This window comes from Pipistrellus hanaki (assembly GCF_964339955.1).
Source record: "Pipistrellus hanaki genome assembly, chromosome: 15".
Lineage (NCBI taxonomy): Eukaryota > Metazoa > Chordata > Mammalia > Chiroptera > Vespertilionidae > Pipistrellus > Pipistrellus hanaki.
The window spans coordinates 20,476,942-20,494,193 of NC_140517.1; the positions used below are offsets into that span (position 1 = coordinate 20,476,942).

A 17,252-nucleotide genomic window follows, 5' to 3' on the forward strand; every position below is an offset into this window, starting at 1 on the left:
GCCCAGGCCCCAAGTCCCATCACCACCTTTGACTTCCTCTGACTCTACAACCAATCCACCAGCAGATCTTGGTCTGCCTTCAACGCACACTCAGGACTTCATTCCTCACTACCTCGCCAATCCCTCCCTGATTCAAGCCTCTGTTTGAATGGACAAGTGGGAGAACCTCCTATTAGTCTCCCCACCCTCACCCTGCTCTCACCTTCTGTCATAGAGCAAACCTGTTAAAGCGCAAGTCCATGAGGCCACGCTTTTGCACATCCTCCAGGGACGCCCACCTCACCCACAGGACCTACGGCATGTGTCTCCCTGTGAAGACTTGCCAACACGTTGACATCGCTGCCTTCAAGAGCCTGAATAGTTTCTAGGTGTAATTTACATATCTAAGATTTATTAAGAAGCGTCGGTAAGAATTTCTTTGAAGAGAACTATGCTATCCACATCACACACACACACACACACACACACACACACACACACACACTCACACCTGGAAAGTATGTGAGGAGGCCTCCCTTTCATCTGAAGTCAAAGGAGAAGGGGACTTCAGTAGAGACTTGTGTGTACCCCCTAAAAAAGTAGGGGACATTGTAGGTTGGCATCTGACTCATGCCTGAGAAATGCACTGGACAGGGCAGGGAGGCAGATGGTACTCCACCAGTGAGGCATTCGCTGTTGTTCAGAAGTCACCTGTTTGGGTTGAGGGTGTGAGTGTTTCCCATGAGCCACATGTGGTCCAAGGCAACGAGCTGGCATGGGGATTGGTTGTCTTGCCCTAAAGGGACCAATAGACCTCACTTGGAGAAGCTGGCTGTGGACCACTAGACTCCTAGGGGCTGAAGAGGGAGTAATGGGCTCACAGAGTTCATTTGGCAATTCTGAGACTGGCCACCATCAGCGGTGGGAAATCGCCAAGAAACCCATCCAAGTTGAATGACAGAGAGACAGTGACATCTACAAGGCCCAGGGAATGAAAATGCCCATCTGCCAACAACATTTGGTCCTTGTAAAATCAATCTTTCTTGCTTCCCTCAATCAAACCGGAAAAGGCATCTAGGGTCAGCAAGAATGAGTGGAGCCTTCACCTGAATGCAGTTGGAAGCACTGATATTTAAATAGAACATGACCATTTTTTATTTTTTGAATTGAAGCTGTGTTTACAGCTTTAAGGAACTATTATTTACCAAAAAGGTCCTGCCGCCTACATGTCTCGTCGTCTAGGGTTAAGAGAGGGCTATTCCATTAAGCAGACTTCACGGGGTAGTGAGAGAAAAATAAAGTTGCTTTTGGAATTACATTCACCATTGTTCAGCATAGTGGCGGTTCACCTAGTTGTTGATGTATCTGACTAGATGGGCATTTCAACCCACTTCACTCTATTTTCTTCTCGCTGTTGGGCAAGGGTCCTTCTAGCATGATACCACACCAGTTAGCCTCAAGAGACAAAGGAATGTGGTTTTGTCTTACAGATGCCTCACTCTGAAACATCTCCAAGGCCTTGTCCAGTCTATTGAAAGGACAAGAAGCAGTCAAGAGCAAAGGACTTTCCAGGTGTGACCTTGACTACTCAGGATGGAACCAGGACCCTGGAGAAAGAGCAAAGGGGCACACTAAATGACAATGATGGCAACCACAAGGACACCAAGAATAATAGAAAGAAAAAGGAAAGGGAGGCCAGCGGAGGGAAGGTCCTGGGCCAGCCAAGGCCAGCCCACAGACCGAAAGGGAAAACAATGAATGGAGCACCATATTCTAGACTAGGGGTGTCGAACTCAATCAGAGAAGGGGCCAAAATCTAAAATCCAGCCTAAATCGCGGGCCGAATGGTTTACTGGACAGTCATAAACTGACAATGTCATAAACTGACAGCGGAGTGCAGTGATGACAGCGTGGTGCCGGCCACATTGCAAGGCCTAGAGGGCTGGATTTGGCCCGAGGGCCTTCTGTTTGACATATGTGTTCTAGACCCTGAGGGTGTTTGTGCCTGTGTATAAGGTGTTCTCTCCAGGACTGCCTTGAGGGCAGTTCAAGAATCAGGGCAGAATTACCTGCCTTCTCACATTCCTGGACCCAAGTTTCTTCACAACAGGGACTATCTGAGTAATCTGTGCCTTTCTGCAGCTGTGCGGCACCCAAGACAGAGCAGTGGGCTGACTATGGCTGCTGGATGGATGGTAGAGCAGACAATGACGTTATGCAAATCCCTCTCCCAGGATTATTCATTGCCGTGAACCCCTGAAAGACCCCCTCTTCCTTTTTCCTGCAGCCCCTGCAAAGTCTTGGGAAGCCAGGGGCCCTCAGCAGTGTGCCTCTCTTAAGAGCCATGCTGTGATGGTCCAGGCAATGAGATAGTGCCGGCAGAAGGACTTTGTGTAAGTCCACAGCGACAAATGTCACTGTTAGCCATGTGTGGCAGTTCGGGTTGTACGAGATGGAACTCCATGAAGGTTTACTCCTTGTGCAAGGAAACTTTCTGGGCATACCAGGGAAGAGGTGAATTCTCATTTTAACCCCCTAAAAAATAATCCTGTGCTCCCCTTCTAAGGTCTTCTGGAATCAAGCTGCTGCTGCCAAGAGACTAGTTGCCTGAGTAAAGCCTCAGGCCAGATGTGGGTGTGCAGGCCTGTGCTACCCAGGAACCCAGACACAACCTAGAAGCATCAGAGGCCTCAACCCCCTGGAGGCCCCAGAAACTTCTCTGTTCAGAAACCACAGAACCTGTTGGTGAATTTCATGCACAGGCTGCAAAGGGGAGAGAAGGGAGGGGGGCCAAGCAAACACAGACCAAGTTTCAACCTTTTTATTCAAAGCAGCTTTTCACAATGTATAAATACTGCATATTAGCACACATGAAAATACAACTTCTAAGGCACCCAGAAATGTGTTCATACACGTTACAGGACCATTCACAAAGAGAGTGTACAATTTGCTCTAGACAGTCAGCATTTGATAAATCAGATTATTATCCCCCAGTACTGCACCCAGTCTCAGGAAAATATTTACAACAAGGTGAGAAAGGGTCAGCTGTACCTGCTTGATAATTCTATGAAGTACTCATACTTACAATATTCAGAACTAGTTCAAGACTCTCCCATGACAAAAGAAAACGAGTAGCCTAATTTGCAAAGGTCTCCTTGGATTTTGGTGTGTGTGTGTGCTACATCCAGGATCAAACCCAAACAATCCTAGGGTGGGCTGGATAAGTTTTTGGTAGCCTGCTTCGTTATCAGAAGTTTGGTAATAAGCCTTACCACTAGAACACCACTTCTCTTCAGCATCAAGCATTTCTCAACCAGTTAAAGGATCGATGATTGCATCATGAATGAGAATGGAGAGCATCACCTGGTGTGAGAATAGAAGAAAATTCTTCTCACATCATCAAGAACTGGAATGGGTCAATGTAGAACACAAGGAAGTGGAAATTTGGCAACTGCAGGATGGCTGTTCAGTGCAGTCACATCTGAAAAACTCGCCGTAGGGGTTGTTATTCAGATGGAGCCGTCCACACTGGCCAGAGAACCTGGAAGAGTGCCAGACCTCCACTTTTGATCGTAATGGATAAAGGCTTGGACTGCAAAAAACACCCACCTGAGATAGCAAGTTTCCATCTGAGAAACTCATCTTTCAGAGCCTTCTCCAGGTGACGACACACCCCTCTGTATGGCCAGCCAGGGGGAGTATGCAGTTGGCGGAAGCGAGCAGTTTCTTTGTGCCTTGAAGCATGCACACCTCTGTCTCGATGTGCCTATGATCTATGAAACTCATGCTTTGTTGAAATAATGAAATTCTTTGGTCCTTGGTTTTATGAAAGGCAATATTTTCACAATCCTGTCAACATGGGCATCAGCAAATGACTTCAAGCTGGGACTAATGGCGCAGGGACAAATTAAATACTAGATGGAAAACTCTACACCTTCCAAACTTCCCAGAATCCCCCGAGCTCCAGCATCAGGTCAGGTGTGGGGCTAATGAGGCATGATCAAGCCAACAGATGCTGGAGCTGAAGCTTAAAACTAGATGTCAACTTTTCATACTTGCAGACATTTGAAGCATATCTCCATCCCAGTGATAGATAAGTTAACTTTATGAATACTATTCAAAATGAACCAAATTGTAACTTGACTTTAGCCATGCTATAGTCTTGGTCTCAAAGGAATCATCATTTTAAGGGAATTTAAGTCCAATTTTTAGTTGGTTTTATTAGGTCCCAAGCACAATGGACACACACCACCAATGAGCTCCATGACTTGTGCTCCATTAAAACAGCCTGGGTTGGATGGACTCAGCCAATGTGTATGTTCTGCATCTAGTTTGCCTTTGCCCTGCTAAACATGGGTTTCGTATGGCTTAACACACACAGTTCATTGATAAGACGCTCAGGACGCATGGGAATGCTGATTGTATAACTGAAATGAACTTCAGATTGTCTACACAAGACTCACATGTAAACTTTATTAACATCTCTCAAGGAATGCTGATCTCAGCCAGGTTGGACGTTTCCAAGTCACCCACAAGGAACCTGGGGTCAACCACCAGGGTCAGGAGCAGGAAATGCCATTTGTTCAGAACAAAGGATGGACTAGCAGTCCTCCCTGTGACCATGTCTGAATCATGTGAATAGTACAAAGGTGGCTCCAGAAAAACCTGTCCTTGGTTCATGTATATGGCCAAAGACAATCACCAAGGTGCCTAACTGGCCCCTGCAGCCATCAACTCAACCAAACTCTTCAGATAAGCCATAACTTACAGACTGCATGGCGTCCATCGACATGGCTTACATTGCTTGGAAGAAACAACCCGTATTACCCTTTGTTTTGTTTTTTTTGCAACAAGCTTAAGGCTCTGTTCACAAACTCCATCAACTGCCACACAGTGAGAATTTATGGGGAGATCTTAAACTACATATGTAGTTGTAAAGGTTGGAAAATTTACTGATCCTAATGGTAAGGCTTATTCACAAATTCAATACATTTTCAAATTACACTTCAAGAAAAAAAAATAATTAACCTGCTCTCTAATAATATAAGAGCATTAGAGTATAATGGGGGGGGAAAAAAAAAACACACACAAAAAAAACACAAAACCATTGGCACCAAACCAGTATGCTATTTTTTGAAAGAACAAGTGATATTAATGAAAAAGATTGCCTAAAACGCATATTCTAACTTACCACAGAAATATAAAAGTTTATATTCTGAAAATATATACTGTATTAAAGTCTGTAAGCATTTCAACCAAAATTTGCAGAAATAACTAAGAGATACTTATCTACAACAAAAATATACATGCAAGACAGCCCCCAAATGGTTTCCCTTAAATATCTACAAAGGCAAAGTGTAGATTTTTAAAGATTATACAAAACCATTTACAGAGAATAAAATAAAATACTTAAGAAATCTCATTTAGAGTCTTAAATACTGTGTATATTAGTGAGTGTCTAAACTAATATATACAACAGACCTAAGTATCTGAATATAGAAACACAAAGGAGAAGCAAGTCTGCATTTTAAATATTCACTTAGGAACATTTGAAGATGTTTGTACGTGTTTCTCTTTGTTTAAAAAAAAAAACTTCCACAGAAACTAGATTGTAAAACTGCATGAATGTAACTAAATTTCAAATTTTAAAAAGTTTACAAATTTTTAAGCCAACAGTTAATAATGGGAAATGCAATTCAGCCTTCAGTCAAGGCTATTTTTAAATGTGGAAATTCGGAGATACAGTTGCATTGATCAAAGTCTATTGTGATTATTACTTTTCCATCCTTATACTAAACTTTATATGGGGGAAAAACACATTTCCGTGATTCAGAGGGAACATTTCCTAATTTAATCTAAATTGAACAAGAATAACATTTTAAATCATTTCTCTACTACCTTCTCATAGTTATCCAATTTCATCCTTAAAGGGTAGTTTTTGGTGTTTTTTGCCCACGAACATTATTCCAAAGCCAGAAGAGACAAGTAGGTACATCAGCATTAGTCGGTGGCTTCCAAATGGTGAGGAGCCCTGACCACCTTCTACAAAAAGGCCTCTTGGAATGTGGGCCATAAACTCAAGTGTTTCCATTACAAGATGCTGATACCAATCTCAGGGACTGGAGCAGAGAAGAAGAGTCCTAATGCACGGCTAACAAGATGGCAAGCAGTGGGCTGCCTAGAAGGTTCCTTGACTAAAGAGGTACCCTTAACTTCCCACCCACAGCTGTTTTTCCAACCTCACAGGTAATTCTGGAATGCGGCTGCCAAATCAAGGCGCAATTCCTAAAGACTTGCCCAGGAATTGCAGACACAGGGTGGGGTGGGGTGGGGTAAGTTGGGGCAGGGCGGGGTACAGGCAAAGCAGGGTAGAGAGTGAAGAAAAGGGCCCTATGAGTAAAGAGAGAATTCTGGGATATAAGATAACAAGTGGAAATCTAAGCCCTATTTCAAGAAAGCTATTAGGACAAACCCTGACACACCCACAGGTCTGGTATTTTCCATCCCAAGGCAATTTGCTATATGTCACCTGGATTTCACCTACACTTGATCAAAACAACTACCCAGAAAGTGAAAAATTCCAGAACTTCAGTCTAAACAAATTTAACCAACTTTTGCCCAATTTGTGGAACATCCTTCTTGATTTGACAATATAGAAACAACCAACATAGACCATCATTTGAAACACTTCCTGTTATAACCAGAACCTAGAAATTAACGGGAATTCCACCTTAGTAATGGTTTCACATTCCTACCTTATCACCAGAGATCCTTGAAATGTTTGTAAGTTTAGATTTGTGATATGTCTGAAGCTAAAATATTTCTGGTGTTTTCAGCAAGGAGCAAAGATGGTCACGGATTGAAAGAAATCTCCAAACATTCTCTTCCATCTCCAACAAGAATACTGACACTGCTTCTATGGTAAACACGTCTGTCCCTAAAAGGTAAACAGAAAGCAAGAGTCTCTTTCTTTAGAGGATTTAGCAATGCTACACAGATTATCTGCCACAACACATAAGAATGAGGCTTGTCTAGGGGCTTCGGAGAAGCATACATTTGCTTTCTCTAAGGAAGGCATAAAACCAAGTGGAAATATGATAATAGGCATTTGGGCAAAAGCAGATGTTTCTCTAGAATAATTCCCTATATTCTAGGTCAGCAGTTCCTACAGGATCCTATGTGAACAAAGAGAAGGGCACATAGGACTTCAATTTGATCTTCCTCTGGCTAAACTCATCCAAGGTGACTGTCCCCTGCCGGCTCCCCATGGCCAAGACAGCCTAGATGGAGAAAGGTAGAAGATAAGAAGCTTCATGAAGTCATAGAGAAACTCAAAAGCAGAGAGGCTTTCTACAGAGGGAACCAAGGCCATCTTAAGGATCAAGAGTCCAGATAAACCTCATATTCACTGTCTAAAGGACCATGTCTCTAGTCATAGACTAGGCACTCAACATGTCTCTGAAACACAAAGCTCAGAGCCATGAGCCTCTCTATCTGCCTGGTCACCTTCCAGAAAGAAAAAGGACCAGACAGAGATACATAACCAACCATAGCAATGACCCTCCATTGCTCAGCCCACCTCCCTTCCCCCAGCTACGCCCAACTCTTGCTGCTTCACTCAACTCTCCAAGGAAGGGTCATCAGAGACGGGTGACTAACATAGGAAGAGAGAAGACAAGTGAGCAAAGAGCCTCTGAGGACACGCAGGGGCTGCAGAGTGAAGATAAAGCGCATCCCTGGTTTCTCCTAAGAACACGGATTCCCTCATTAGACCAAGAACCATTCTACAAGCCGAGGACCTGGCACAGAGCGATTCCTTTTGGCCGCAGACATCCTCCCACTTTCATCTCTCTGAATTTTATTTCTACATGGTTCCTTGCTACAGTGCATAAACCTCACATGGGATTTGGTCCAGGGCAGTATGAAAATAGTATCTGTGTGAAAACAGATATCATAATATATAAACAAAAATAAATAAATTAAATAAGTCTGATTAAAGAAAAAAAAAAACATTTTCCTAGGAGTTTATGTTTTTGCAAAACTAGCTTTACATATAATACACATAAATTATCAGAATTTCCACTTACATTGTTTTAAAAATATATATATTTAACAAAACATTCCTAAATGTACAATATCTGGTTTTGTAAATCACTCGGGTGGGTTTTAAGACCAAGCCCTAAAAGTTATACAGATTTGCATCAGAGAGGAGACTGAGACTGGCTCTACACTATTGTTTTGCTCTTCCGTCTGGAAATTCCCTAAGATGGTCCGTCTCCCTTCCCCTGATCTGCACGTAACCAGAACGCGCATTCTGGCCCAGTCTCCAGAAGAGGCACTGTGCAGACGCAGTCTGAGTCAGAAAAATGGGGAAACTGGTCTTCCCCTTCCTGGACTTGGATGGTGCATTTCAACGAGTGGGGACAGGACAGTACCTGGCAGAGGCCTGGGAAGATATAGCCCTCATAGCTCTCTAGCCAGGGGGGTAGGGACACTGGGGAGGCCAAGTACACTGTGTTTCCCATCTGTTACACAAAGTCAAACCAATGAAGAACAACCAATGCAAACAAAGAAATTAACACAACCCTAGGTATAGAGACACCTTGACAAATTCCTTGGCCGGGTTTACACTGGGCTCCGATTTCTGAAACACAGGGCAAAAGCCGGAAGTCACGTGCCCTTGATCATTGCGGCAAGTGAGCCGGGGCCCTTCAGACTTCGTAGATTTTGTCCTGCAGGTAGCTGAACAAGGAATCCAGGCCTTTGGAGGAACTCCAGAGCTGCTTCAGCATGAGGCATTCTTTCTCATTCACATCTTCAAGCACCGATTTCAGGAAGCTGCGGACAAGGCATTTCGACTCCTCCAGCACCTGAAGGGAAAGGCACAGGCCTTGTTAGCTAGGCACCAGGGACTCTGCTCCAGAAGAACACGCGTGGCTTGTGAGGCACCATTCAACCTCCTGATGCCCAAAGGCAGAGGAGGCTGCCTACTGCAGCCTGGGTTTCCCACGCCTGTGTTCCCAGCAATGCTAGGAATGGGTTCCAGGTGTGCTATGATGTTGAGCCCACAGTCCCTGGAATGACTGAGTGGAGCCCACATCATCCCCAACCCCAAGAGCTTTGATTTTTAACCAAGGGCAACATAAATTCGTATCGCTTTCTATGGTGTCATGAAAATGTTTAGAAAACACTACTTTCACCTCCTTCTGCTTCATTCTCACTATCTGTGAGAGGGCAGTAATGATACCTAGCTCAGGGATGGTTGGGGTCACAGAGTAAGGTAATGACATGAACTAAAGGTTGTCCAAGCATCCATCTGAGCCACCTCAACAGCAATGCCTCTCCTTCAAGCTTAGTAGTAAGAGCACTGGTAATAATGGTAGCAATCACTGTAATAATGAGTATAATTACAATAATTGTGGTAATGAGTGAGAATAGTAAGAATAAAAATAATAGTAAAACTGTAGTATTATAGAAGTAATAATAGTAGTAATGTTAAAGGAGCAATAGTAGTAATGTCGGTAACATAGTAGTGATAATGGTGACAATACTAATAGTACTATAGCATGATAGCAGTAATTACAGTAATGATTATTAGTAATGCAGTGGTAATAATAGTAACAATAATTATAGTAATGAATAGTAACAATTATAGTCATCATGGTGTTAATAATACCAATCCACTACAATCACCATTAACCAATAAGGTCTAGGAGCAGTACTTTTACTTCATTCTGTCATTTCTTGCTCATGATAGCTCCAAGACTAAGTAATCTCCACAGGAGAGATGAAGGACCTGCACTCAACAAGTGAAGTTGCCAGAGATGCCTCATGGACATGGCTGCAAACATCTGGCTGGTTCTAACAGGCTGCACTGCCGCCTCGTTCTGGCAGAGGCCCTGCTGGGAAGTGCAGCATCCGAGCACCCCTCCTTTGGCCTCCACCATCCTCTGCTGATGTCAGAACTTCAGTTCCCATTCTCCAAAAGCGTGTTCACACAGAACAAGGCAAGACAAGAGCTCCCTTGCTCCAGCATTCAGGGAAGGGGCTGTGATCGTATTCTTCAGCCTGGGCTAGAGGCTGACAGGCAGTGAGGATGGGCTGGCAAGCCACGACTGCCTATTTCCTCCCAAGAATTCCTCTGAAAAACACCAGAGGCTGTGGGTAGATTCCCTTCTTGGGGAAATCAACCCAAATCTCCTGAATTCATAAACATCAATAGGCGAGATTTCCTTGCCGTATTTAACAGCTGGTTTCACCTGAAAACCTCCATTGCCCGAAGACCCAACTCCTCAGTGGGGCTTGGAGGCCTTTCTCCCACCTCCTTTTCCTACTTTGTCCCTTGATTGCCCTGGGCAACTGCCCACACCACCGTGAGTTGCCACCTTACTTCCCCATGGGTTTGGAACTCATATGCTCTAACTCACACTGCTGCTGCTTCTTAGTATTTCTACCTGCCTCTCCAAATTGGAACAGAAGAAGTAAAATTTGTCATTGTATGTGGATGGCCTGATATTGTATATGAAAAACCATAAAACTTTTAGATCTAATAATTGAGTGCAGTTAGGTTGCAGGACACAAAATTAATATTCAGAAATACATTGCATTTCTATATCTTTAAAAACAATCCCATTTACAATTGCATCAAAATTAATAAAATACCTAGGAATAAATTTAACCAAGGAGATTAAACACCTTTACTCAGAAAACTCTTAAGACATTGATGAAAGAACTGAAGATGACACAAATAAATGGAAGGATAGACCATGCTCATGGTTTGGAAGGATTGACATTTTTACAATGCCCATACTATCCAAGGCAATCTACAGATTTAATGCAATCCCTATAAAAATGCCAGTGACATTTTTCATAGACTTAGAACAATAATCTTAAAAGAACTTTTAAAAATAGTTTTATTATTTTCAGAGAGTGAAGAGAGAGAAAGACAGAGAGAGGGAGGGAGAAACATCAATGTAAGAGTAAAACTGCCTCCCCTACCGTGTCTTCAGCCTGCAATCCGGGCATGTGCCCAGACCAGGAATCAAACAACAATCCTACAGTGCACAGGATGATGCCCAACCAATCAAGCCACAACAGCCAGGGCAATAATCCTAAACTTTATATAAAATCACAAAAGACCCCAAATTGCCAAAACAATCTGGAGGAATAAGAACAAAGTTGGAGGTATCATGTTCCCTGGTTTCAAACTACACTATAAAGTTATAGTAATCAAAATAGTATAGCAATGGCACAAAAACAAATAGTTCAATGGAACAGAACAGAGAGTCACAAATAGACCCACAATTCTATGGTCAATTAATCTACAACAAGAGAGGCAAGAATATATAATGAAGAAATGACAGTATCTTCAATAAATGGTGTTGGGGAAAACTGGATAGATGAATGCAAAAAATTAATATGGACCTCCTTCCTTCCTCCATATACAAACATAAGCTCAATACCATAAAACTCCTAGGAAAAATAACTTGGGCAGTAAACTTTCTGACATCAGTCTTAGAGATATTTTTTGGATATGTCTCCCTGAGCAAAGGCAACACAAGCAAAAGTAAAAAAAATAAATAAATAAAAAATGAAATTACATCAAACTAGAAAGTTTTGCACAGAGAAGGAAACCATCAATGAAAAGACCACCCACTGAATGGAAGAAGATATTCACAAATGCTACATCTGATAAGGGGTAAATATTCAAAATATATAAGGAACTCACAGTTTAACACACACACAGAGAAAAGACCCTACACACAATCCAATTAAAAAATGGACAGAGGACCTAACTAGATATTTCTCCGTAGAGGACATACAGATGGCCAAAAGACAGATGAAAAAATGCTCAAAATCACTTATCATCAGGGAAATACAATCAAAACTACAATGAGATATCACTTCACACCGGTCAGAATTGCTATTTCTAAAAAGCCAACAAATAAGTGTAAGTGAGGATATGATGAAATGGGAACCCTCATGCATTGTTGGTGAGGTTATAAATTTGTGTAGTCACTGCGGAAAGTGGTATAGAGATTCCTCAAAAAATTTAAATACAGAACTGCCATACAACCCAGCAATTCCACTTCTGGATATATATACAAAGAAACAAAAACACTAATTCTAAAAGATATATGCAGCCCTATATTCACTGAAGTATTACTTAAATAGCCAAGATATTAAACAACCCAGGATGCCAACAGTAAATGAATGGATAATGAAGATTATACACATACACACACAATGAAATATTATTCAGCAATAAATAGGATGAAATATCACCATTTGCAACAACATAGATGGACTTAGAGGGTATCTATGTTTAGTGAAGTAAATCAGAAAAACAAATACCATATGATTTCACTTATATGTGGAATCTAAAGAAAAAAATAAAACAGCCGAAACTGGTTTGGCTCATTGGATAGAGCGTTGGCCTGCGAACTGAAGGGTCCCGGGTTCGATTCCGGTCAAGGGCATATACCTTGGCTGCGGGCACATCCCCAGTAGGGGGTGTGCAAGAGGCAGCTGATCAATTATTCTCTCTCATCAATGTTTCTAACTCTCTATCCCTCTCTCTTCCTCTCTATAAAACATCAATAAAATATATTTAAAAAAATAATAAATAAATAAATAAAATAAAACAGAAACAGACTCAGAATTACAGAGAACAAACTGATAGTTGGCAGATGGGAAGAGGGTTGAGGGAATGGGTGAAAAAGGTAAAAGGATTAAGAAGTACAAATTGGCACTCACAAAATAGTCACAGGAATATAAAGTATAGCATAGGGAATACAGTCAATAATCTATAATAATAAAAGCATAATATGCTAATTAAACTGGACAGTGGTCCTTCCAGGCATCCTTCTGGACAAAGCCGGGCTGTGAAGACTGAGGCAGTTACTGCGGCTGTGAGGGTTGAGCCCCTTTGCAAGAATTTCGTGCATCAGGCCTCTAGTATTATAACTATTTATGGTGCCAAGTGATTATCAGGCAAATATCTACATAAATTACACAAATGTTTAAACACTATGCGGTACACCTAAAATGAACCTATGTTAATAAAAGAGAAATATGCAAATTGACTATACATCCATCAACCAATCAGGAATGAGCACGCAAATTAACCCAACAAAGAGGATGGGTTAATTTGCATACACAGGTGCAGAGCAACAGGATGGTGTGGGATGCCTGCTAAGAGGGAGAGGGCAGGGGGCAGAGGGAGTTTCAGGAGTGGCGCTGTGGCCAGGAGTTAGAACTTGCAGGCTCCCGGGTGGCCAGGAGCGAAAGCCAGGGGTAGGAAGGCCTATTCTTGCACAAATCTTCTATTCTATACTTCTATTCCATTTATACTTAGAAGTATAAAATAATGCTAAATGTCAAAACTAATTAAAAAATTAAAAACACAAATAAAAAATAAACAAAACCAAAGAATAAACAATACACAATAACAACAGACTCAGATACAGAGAACAAACTGATGGTTGCCCAGAGAAAATGGGATAGGGAGATTGGTGAAAAAAGTAAAGAAGATATGAGGTACAAACTTCCAGTTATAAAATAAATAATCCAGGGAGATGTAATTAATTTATAGCACCGGAAGAATTAATAATATTATAATAACTTTGTATGCTGACAGATGGGATACTAAATAAATAATATTATAATAACTTTGTATGCTGATAGATGGGATACTAAACTTATCGGGGTGATCACTTTGTAAGGTATATAAATGTAGAATCTTTATGTTGTTTACCCAAAACTACTATAATATTGTATGTCAACTATACTTTAACAAAAATATTCTTTAAAATGTCTACCTGCCTATGCAGCTGACTCTAGGGTCATCAACCATCCCCATTTGCCTAGGACCAGGGGGTTTCCTGGGAACAAGGGGTTTTCAGTGTTAAAACCAGGGTAGTCTCCATAATCCTCGGGAATATTTAAAGAGAATCCATATGAAGAGAATCCATGGTAAGTGTTCATGAGCAATTCAGGACTATCACCACCCATCACCACCTCTGGCACAGTCATGCTTCCAGGGCGCAGAGTTTACATACAGTAGGTGCCCAATAAAGGCTGGTGAGTCCAATCAGGAGTGCACAGCAGCTCGGTGGGGGTTCAGGAGGGGCAGGGAGAAGGGAGGGAGGGTCACGGGTCTGACCCCATAAACCCAGCACAGAAAGCGTCCCCTGGCCTTGTTCTTCGAAGCTTCGTTCTCATTTCCTGAGCAGGCCCTGTGGTTGCAGGGGTGGCCTTTCTTCCACCTCTCAACAGGATATTTCCACACCATGCTCAGAGTGACTTTTATGAGATAAAATCAACACTTACTTAAAAATCGGCGCCTCTGAGGAGGTGTCATTTATTTATCTATTTTTCAGTGTGTCTTCAGAGTCCAGCGGCAATGCTTGAATGTGCCAAGTGCTCAATGGGCAGGGAAATACAAGGACCGTGTGGGCTGCTTCCTCCCGTCCCTCCGCTGGTTTCATACACTTTGCCCTTATTTGCCTTTGCTTATTGTTTCTTTGAAAACTATACATGTTTTGTGTCTGGGGAGTGTAGAGGACTTTCTTTTAAGGCAATGCCTTCTTCCCCAGAGTATAAATCTCTTCTGTGAGGTTTTTCAAATTGGAGATGATGGGGAATACTAATAATGCTGGCCGTCTCCCTCCGGATTTATGCTTTCAACACTGAGACAAGGCATCCGGTGAATTACACAGGGCCTCTCAAGTACTCCCTGCACGGCCTGTAGCAAGTCCATTAGTCCCTGTCAGCTCACTGCATCTGCAAAATGGATCTCTCTCTTTGTTTTTTAAGTAACTTCAGAGAGGAAGAGAGAGAGAGAGAGAGAGAGAGAGAGAGAGAGAGAGAGAGAGAGAAACATCAATAATGAGAGAGAATCATTGATTGGCTACCTCCTGCATGCCCCCTATTGGGGATCAAGCCCACAACCCGAGCATGTGCCTTGACCAGGAATCAAACCATGATCTCCTGGTTCATAGGTCGATGCTCAACCACTGACCTACACCGGCTGGGCTCTTGCACTGACAAGAACACAGAGACACAGGACTCACCAGTGCACTGCAGGACGCCATCTCCTTGACCCTCAGCATGACCTCCTGGCTGAACGTGGTTGGCCAGAAGACCTGGGACACCAGTCCTCTGCTGCAAGCCTCCTGGGCAGTGAGCTTCCGCCCACAGAAGAGCATCTCATTGGCCTGAAAAAGCAAAGGCAGGGGAAAGCTGAGAGCCCGGAGCGCCTCTCGTGTCTGCTAGCGAGGCCCGCACTTGCTGTCAGTGTTCCAGGTCTGGAAGGCCCAAGCCTCAACCGGGTCCAATAAGCTTTGGAAACTATAATCAAACACTGTGTTTATGTGCATCTTTCTGAGCATAGAGTCCACGGATTTCATTAAATTCCCAAAGAAGCCATGTAACTACTGTAGCTTTTTTTGTCCAATTACCCCCCATCTACATGTCTGGCAGCAGACCCACAGAAATAGGCACACACCTCCAACTGGGTGCATTTCGGTGCTGCACGGTGACTGGCCTGGGGTCGACCAGATGATCCACCCTAGATAATCAAGCTCTCTGTGGGGTTTCCAAGCTAAAGGCCCTGGGGAAGTATCTTTCTCCTTCTCTGGTTGCCAGCAAAAGTCAGTGAGCTCAGGCCACCGACTGCTGTGTCCCCGCTCTGTGGAGAGGCAGGTCCACAATGAAGGAAGGATGGAGGACAGGAGAACTGACAGTACTTGAATTCCTGGACCCATCACCCACCTGGGGCATTCCACTTCTGGACTTGTCAGTTATGGAAATCATTCTTCCTCCCCCTGCTCCCCTTAAGGCAAAGTGTTTTCATCACGGACAGCCAAAAGGGTCTTGTGTAACTAACGCCACAACACCAACACAGAGCAGTGTCTCTCCTGGTGGCCCAGGGCTGTGCACAGACACTGCCCAGTCTTGAAAGGTGGAAAGTAACCCCTGCCTTCTGAGGGCTCCTCTGCATCCCACTCCCAAAAAAACTACTTTTTGCTTTGGAGTTCACAGCTGTCAGACTTCTGGGAGGACTTGCGTGGATAAGGGCCTGGGCACAAACAGAGCATAGTGCTGTCACCGCTGAAATTTACCAACAGGTGACTCTCACACTGATAATTAGGGCGTGGTGGCCATGGCCATGTGACAGGGTCCTTATCTCTTTCAGGATGATGAGTCCCTGCTTCCCCCTTTGTTCTGGTTGTCACTGATAGGTCATGGTGACCCACAGGACAATTTTGCACTCCAGAGTGGAAAACTTGGTCAGGTCACAAGTCCATAGAATGCATTTGGTTAGAGGTTGGAAGACAAACATATATCATTATACTTATTTAGGAACACCTCGGTCTCAGGAGAAATGAAAGGAACTCAGTAGAAGGAGCCAAACAGGATGCAGTCTACAAGAAGAACGTGTCTCCAACAGCCACATTCTTGGAGTTTCAGAAATGATTGCAATGAAGGAGGAAAAAAGAGATAAGACTACACAAAGTTAACATTTCTGTGACCACAGAGGACGGGGAGGAACTGGAGTGGCAGTGAGCTGGGGCAGAACACGGTGGCTGAGATCAAAAGGGAAAGTGTTGCTTCCCGGGCTCCCTGCCTGCCTCATTTTTCTGTTACCCATGAGACTGAGCGGCCTGGAGCAGCCCCCGGGCACTGCTGAGTCCTGAATGGCCGTATCTGTCCCCACTGCAGGCCCTGCTGCATAGATGTGGTGCTGGTGGGTTTGAGGGCTGAGGGTAACCTCTGCTGGTCTCTTGGTTGCTATTCCTGCTTCATGCTTCATCAAAGAGAGACAGCCCACTCAGAAGCGGTGGGAGGGCGGCTCCCATCCTTCTAGACTCATTCAAGCAGCGCCCCCGCTGGGAGCCTCCTCACTCGCCCCTGTGAGGTTTGGCCCTGTTATATGGATGGTGATTCTTTGGTAGTTTTCTGGGGTTTCCCAGGATCAGCAGCATCTGCAGGAAGAATGCTCCCAAGCAGTCCTGGGGGGCCGAAGCAGACCTTGGTGAAAGCTGCACCACATCGAATCCATCTCAAAGGGCTACCTCTCAGACACAGTAGACCAACCACTTTCTGAACCCTTCCTATATCCTAGTGGTGCTAGTCGCAGACTCACTCATCAGAGATTGGTTCCATTTTATAGCATACTGGTTAAGAGCACAGGCACTCTCTGTGTTTATATTCCACAACTTCCATTGCTGCTGTGTGACCTGAGACAACTCACTTAACCTCTGTGATTC

The 17,252-nt window shown here is 43.5% G+C and overlaps 1 protein-coding gene across 1 annotated transcript in view; it reads right to left on the minus strand.

The window, feature by feature from the left end:
- Positions 1-2,785: 2,785 nt before the first annotated feature.
- Positions 2,786-17,252, minus strand: part of CDYL2 (chromodomain Y like 2) — a 150,736-nt gene continuing 136,269 nt past the window's right edge. Inside the window, exons 6-7 of the mRNA XM_084905121.1 lie at positions 15,054-15,197; positions 2,786-8,849 (exon numbers count right to left, since the gene is read on the minus strand). Coding sequence (XP_084761247.1) covers positions 8,691-8,849; positions 15,054-15,197 — 303 coding nt within the window. The 3' untranslated portion in view covers positions 2,786-8,690. The remainder of the gene's footprint in view (positions 8,850-15,053; positions 15,198-17,252) is intronic.